This window comes from Anneissia japonica, unplaced genomic scaffold, assembly GCF_011630105.1.
Source record: "Anneissia japonica isolate Jap-2015-1 unplaced genomic scaffold, ASM1163010v1 scaffold1065_len1792383_cov172, whole genome shotgun sequence".
NCBI lineage: Eukaryota > Metazoa > Echinodermata > Crinoidea > Comatulida > Comatulidae > Anneissia > Anneissia japonica.
In genome coordinates, this window is record NW_022684135.1 from 1,672,957 (window position 1) to 1,679,209 (window position 6,253).

The 6,253-nt window shown below is 34.9% G+C and overlaps 1 protein-coding gene across 1 annotated transcript in view; it reads left to right on the forward strand.

The window, feature by feature from the left end:
• The window catches only part of LOC117103408 (cartilage intermediate layer protein 1-like), a 10,848-nt gene extending 5,085 nt beyond the window's left edge, over positions 1 to 5,763 (forward strand). Inside the window, exons 3-7 of the mRNA XM_033243951.1 lie at positions 1,024 to 1,103; positions 1,926 to 2,103; positions 3,282 to 3,332; positions 3,763 to 3,867; positions 5,489 to 5,763. Coding sequence (XP_033099842.1) covers positions 1,024 to 1,103; positions 1,926 to 2,103; positions 3,282 to 3,332; positions 3,763 to 3,863 — 410 coding nt within the window. The 3' untranslated portion in view covers positions 3,864 to 3,867; positions 5,489 to 5,763. The remainder of the gene's footprint in view (positions 1 to 1,023; positions 1,104 to 1,925; positions 2,104 to 3,281; positions 3,333 to 3,762; positions 3,868 to 5,488) is intronic.
• The last annotated feature ends 490 nt before the right edge of the window (positions 5,764 to 6,253 follow it).

Genomic DNA, 6,253 nt, shown 5'->3' on the forward strand with positions numbered 1-6,253 from the left:
TTGTTTAGGTCTGTGACAAGGGAGCAAAGAAAATATGTGACAATGCTTGGAAAAGGATTTGCAGAGACGAGTTGAGTTATCTCCTCTTTCTACCAGTATTAGGCCTGTCCAGCATAGGCCTCTGATAACCTGCTACTACCTGAGACCTACAGTAGGGTAGGCTAGGCCTACTATCTACCCTTAGGAGGCCTAGCTCTAGGCCTTGAATAAATATACTAAAAAAAACTACCGTATGTTTATATTCACTCTTTTCATTCATTATAGAGTTCTGGGAATGTTAATCCTGAGGATTTTATCTGATTCGTCTCACTGCCCTTTTCCTCCGTCTATCAATGCGATAACAAAATCCCTTCTCTGTTGCCACCCGCCATTTAGAGTTTTTGCGCACGGTCAGCAGTGGGAACAGGCAAGCGAATCATTGGAAGCGAGACATTCTTTACAGAAAGTCAACTCTTGTGAAATTTGCGCGATTCGCTTCGCTTCCTGCGTGACGCTCGACGCTTTCGCTTGACAAGTTTAGTGGGAACCGGCCTTTAGCAGCGCTTTTGTATTAATGCCTTTTCACACGTAGTCTTAGCTATTGTTTAGTTTTCAACCAATCACCAGCAAGTCTCACCAACCAAAACATAAAAGTATATCATTGTTTTGGGGTTTCTGCAGGTATTATTCTCCTGAAGACGATTGTAGCAACTCAATCGAAACGTCGAGATATTCTCAACCAACAACAACAGTTATTTACAGAACTATCTACGTGGTGTACCGCAAACATTAAAGGCCAACTCAGACAGCGTCGGCCGACGCAGCCCGACCCGATTTATCGTCGGGGACAGTCTTGAGCAGTCGGGAGAAATGTTAAACATGTTTAATATTCGACTGCCCCCGACGCACACCATCGCGCCTGCGTTTAACTCACACAGACCCGAGGCGACAACAAATCGCGTCGGGCCGCGTCGTACGACGCTGTCTGAATTGGCCTTAATACGTATTTTATTTATATTGTTATTGTTATCACTATTACATTAGAGCCCACTTGGACCCCTTGGTACAACCGGGACGGCCCAGGTTTAACCGGAGACAATGAACAGATATTGGCAATATTAGATGTAAGTTTTCCATTCGTTCTTACATCATATATTCACTGAGATTGAGTGTTTACGTTTTATCTACATAACACATGAAACTAAGTTGCCACCTTAAGTTCTTTATTTATATATCCATTAATTTATAAATCTAAATGTTATTTACAGTAAAGCACATGATATGCAATCATATCACATTATACAAGTTACACATAATAGATTTACTGAGATTAGTGTTTACGTTTTGAACCTATATAACACATACCAACAAAACTAAACTAAATTGCCACCTTAAATCCATAATATAGGCCTTATCGATTCATTCATAAATCAAAATTATATTTACAGTAAAGCACATAATATGCAATTATGAATATTCTAGTCAGACACATATACAAGTTACAAATTCCCAATAAACCTTTTTTCTTACATCATATATACACTGAGATTAGAGTGTTTACGTTTTATCTACATAACACATGAAACTAAGTTGCCACCTTAAGTTCTTTATTTATATATCCATTAATTTATAAATCTAAATGTTATTTACAGTAAAGCACATGATATGCAATCATATAACATTATACAAGTTACACATAATAGATTTACTGAGATTAGTGTTTACGTTTTGAACCTATATAACACATACCAACAAAACTAAACTAAACTGCCACCTTAAATCCATAATATAGGCCTTATCGATTCATTCATAAATCAAAATTATATTTACAGTAAAGCACATAATATGCAATCATGAATATTCTAGTCAGACACATATACAAGTCACAAATCCCCAATCATGTTTACTTTATAAATTTTCCATCATAAACCTTTTTACACAAATAGGAAAATCCGACAACAATGTGTGCGAACCCTGTAGGAATTGAATGCCAGACCGTATCCGGCGAACCATATACAACACCTGGTGAAAATGTTACTTGCTCCACCTCTCTTGGTTTCGAATGTTTACGAGAACTAAATGAAAATCCCTGCTCCGATTACAAAGTTCGTTTCTTATGTCCAGGTTAGTCTCATCTTCAGTCTCTATCATTTTAACTAATCAATTTTCATGTTTATTTTTGTCATCCTGGGCTATAAAATATAATGCAGAGCTCATAAAATTAAGTAATCATGAGAAGAGTTGTTTAAAATACTTGACGTGTTTACATAAAACCGAAAAGTGAAAAAAATAGTAAAACATTTACTTCATATAATTATATTCTAAAATGTGCATGCTTTACAATAATAAAACTTATTGTTGGTTATTAATCTTCTTTTATATTGACAAATAAAGTTTAGTGTCAGTATTAGCACACCTAAGAAACAACTTTAATCATAACAGTGAGCGGTTACATCATCTACTTAGCAATTGTTGTTAACAAATTTTAGAAAAATTGTACACTTTACTTGTCAGATGTTGTTAAACTTTTCTCAGATAATAAACGAATATGAAAATAATAAAATAAAAAATATCAAACTTGATCATGTTTGACGAGCTTAATGATTTTATTTTATCAAAATAGAGTCACATAATGATTTATTTTGACACTTAACAGTTTGTGTCAAGTGAAATAAGATGAAGCTGTTGTCTTCTCAAAGCTACGTTTAGGAAGTACAGGTCAGGTTTCTATCTTTGTATGATTTCTGACTTGTTTGGTTCGTTGCTAAAGATTTCAAGTATTCTTACTCTTGTTTTTGTTTTTTTACATTAGGCGCTTTATAAATGCATGATATAATTATCTCCAAAAGAAGGAGGTTACATTTGGGAGGTCATTTAAAATCCCAGACTAAATATCTTAAAAACTAAAAAAATGATCTAATTGAAGCTTTTGGAATGGTTTTTCGTAGTCCAAGGAAAAGGTTCTTGGTGACGAACCGAGTATGGTGTGGATATGAGGACACTATATGGTAATTGATGCGTTGCTTGAGGAATGCAATGGCCTAGCGTCATTGCAAAACTGATATCAAGTAAATAAAATTAGTAGATTCACAATCGAGAGATGGGGGGAGACAACTTATGATTTGATCTGTTATTAAGTGTTATTGAGTTTGAGAGAGCCTTTTTATATAGAGGGCCTAAATAAATTTACTATACCCCTTCATACATTTTTGGTACACATTCTTTACTAAAATATATAGAGAAGCGTGTATATGTCATCAATTATGTTAACAATTTCAACATTAATATTTTCAAATGTTTAGCAAACCTTGAGCGAAGCACTACAGAAGCTACACAGAGAGCTACAAGTAATGGTACGTGAATGTTGTTGAAAAATGTATTACTCATAACTGTCCATTGTATTACACAATATCTTGTTGAAAAAAATCGTGTCAATAAGAACATCTTAAGGAGTACAAGCTTGGCCCCATTACTTAGTTGAAACAGCAAGCGAACGGTAATCAGTTCTTGGTAAAATATATTGTCATCGTTATTTACGACATATTCCTCCAATCGGATTTGATTTTCTAACATCGTTTAAAAATGTATTTACATTTATTTAAAGCATTAGCACAAAACGACGCTGTTATATATCATTAACCATGAACCTTAATTAGTGGTGGAAAAAATACCTCTAGCTTGGTTCGAACATGCGATCTCTTTAAACCGTAACAGTTAACTAGAACATTTTATGTATTTGAGTACATATTACCATTACACATATTTATTATGTGTCGAACACAGACTGGCATCAACGTTTGGTGTTGCGACAAACAGGATCTTTCTGCTATAAGAGAAAGAAGAGCAAGAAGTCTATTAAGATCTGTTCTAAAGAACATGCATAAAACGGTAAGCGAATAATACACTACCAGTGGCGGACCGTCAAGGCAAGCAAGGTATGCAGTACATACCCTGGCTAAAACAAATATAAACGTACAGTTTCTCTGTTTTATTTAGCATTTCTTAGTTAGAATCTTCTATATAAACCTTAATTTTACGAATGGATTGCTATAGTTTGGTATGCTATCGAGGATATAACTCACAGTCGGGCCTATCGCATCGTACTCTCAGCTTCTTAGAATTTCCGCATGGCTGATTTTCAATACCAGCAAATCACGGATTCAGTGCCCAATGGGTGTCAGAACATAGGCCTACCCTACAACACTTAAATTTGCTATTTTCACATTTGTTTGTCTTTCATTTTTAATTCTAAATTTATTTTATATGTTGCTTTTGTTTGATATACAAGTTTTTGATTCTTATTGGCCTGTTTGAATTTTTATCAATTACGTTAATTAATTTTCTGGGTTTTGTTTAGCATAAAAGTTCAACATATTATTTCTAATTGTTTCTTTATACGCCTATTTTAAATTTACTTTACTGTCTGTAAAAATTGTTAATTTGGATGCAACCCTATTATTGTTGTGTGTGCCACCTATCTTAAGGCGTTATTCCTAATAAATTGATTTATAGATTGATTGACAACCGTGTGATGGCGTCAGAATATCCAATTTAACACTGGAATGTAAACGGTGCTTCCAAGAGTATGTGCGCATGCTCTTTTCACAAATCGGGACCTCCACTGCCGATCCGGTATTCTATCGATAGTATCGATAGACTTAATCTCAATAATTAAAGTTTAAATTAATTAAATATAAAGAATAAATTAAAGAAAAGAAAAAACTGAATTAAAATTTGTTAAAATACAGGAATTGGAATTATTTTGAAGAGAAGATACTACAACCATGCCGGTATTAAAAATAACATACCGGTACATTTGTATTTTGACTATAGAATGCAATCTGATTCTGTATAGTAGTAGGCTTACGAGCTTTTCCTAGTAGTAGGCCCTAGCATCAGTGGCCTAGGGGTCCGAGCAATGGAGGGGGGCTGATGGGATTGGGAAGAAAGTAGGAATCGGTGATTAGGTGAGGGGACTAACTCGCAAAATAAAGTGATTTGAGGTGATTTTTAACTACTTGAGCATGATTTGTGGATGGGGCGCGACTAGTGGATGGGCGAGTATTTTTTTTCATGGGGAGGGGTGCACGCCCCTCGCACATCCTAGATATGCCAATACCTAGCATACCCTGCAATTTACTCTACGGTCCGCCACTGTACACAACGCTTGAGGATTTAGTGGCGGCGCTAGTGGGGATCCAAGGGGCACTGGACCAGTTGATAATTTCGTCTTGGGACATTGCTTAGAAATGGCGGTGATTGCCATTTTCGGGAATCTACACGTGTCCATTTATGCTTTAATTATGTCCAATATCAATGTTGGGATAAGAAAATTAATTGTAGGAATATTATAACATGTAAAGGGAGAACACAATAAGCTTTGTTGTGAGATTTTACCATTTGTTTCTACGTTGTTAGACATCACTCAACCCCAAAAAGTGTAAGTTTAGTGTTAATCATTATTGTTGTGATCTTAATGCCATTCTGTTTAATTCTTTTTATAATACAGACTGCACAACAATGCAATTTGCTCTTCAATGCTCTTCAACACCTATGTTAGAATTGGTTTGATCAATTGATTTGATCGTTCTTTAAATTATCAGCACTGCCACCGACCTTGGGCTATAGCAAGTTACTTATAGAATTAGATGGATTTTGTCAAACATCAAAATGGTAGTAATGAAAATGGATATTGAGGGCGTGCTGCTACAATCGTTTAACCGTTTTCCCCTTTAGAATCTATAGAACAGCCAGTGGATTATTAAACACAATATATTAAATGCACAACATGCGTTTGTTTCTTGTGTTATTAGAAACACTCCTCATAATGTAACGATACCATCATTCACACTGTATATATTTTTCGTCTCCTCAACACCCTCATTCTATTAGAATTCCAGTTGCAATAGGGCCTATCTGTAGCCAGCTATTTGGACTGTCGGGACAGTCCCGCTTGATCTTTCGTCCTCAGTTTTTAAACCTTGCCTTCAAAATATATAAGTAAATAGATTAATTTATACATCTGAAGTTGGACCATTCTTAAAAAGATGGGTCTATTTTATTTAAATTTGATACTCAAAATAGCTCCAATTTTTTTTAATGGTTCATTCAGTTTAAATACGCATAAAATTGGTCCACTCTTTAAAATGTGGGGGCACATAGTTTTAACTATAATGGGTCCCATTAATTTAAGCTTTGTCTACACTATCAAATTTCATCAAAAAGGCATCACATAAAATTTAATGGAACATAGAGTTGAACACGTTCAACTTTT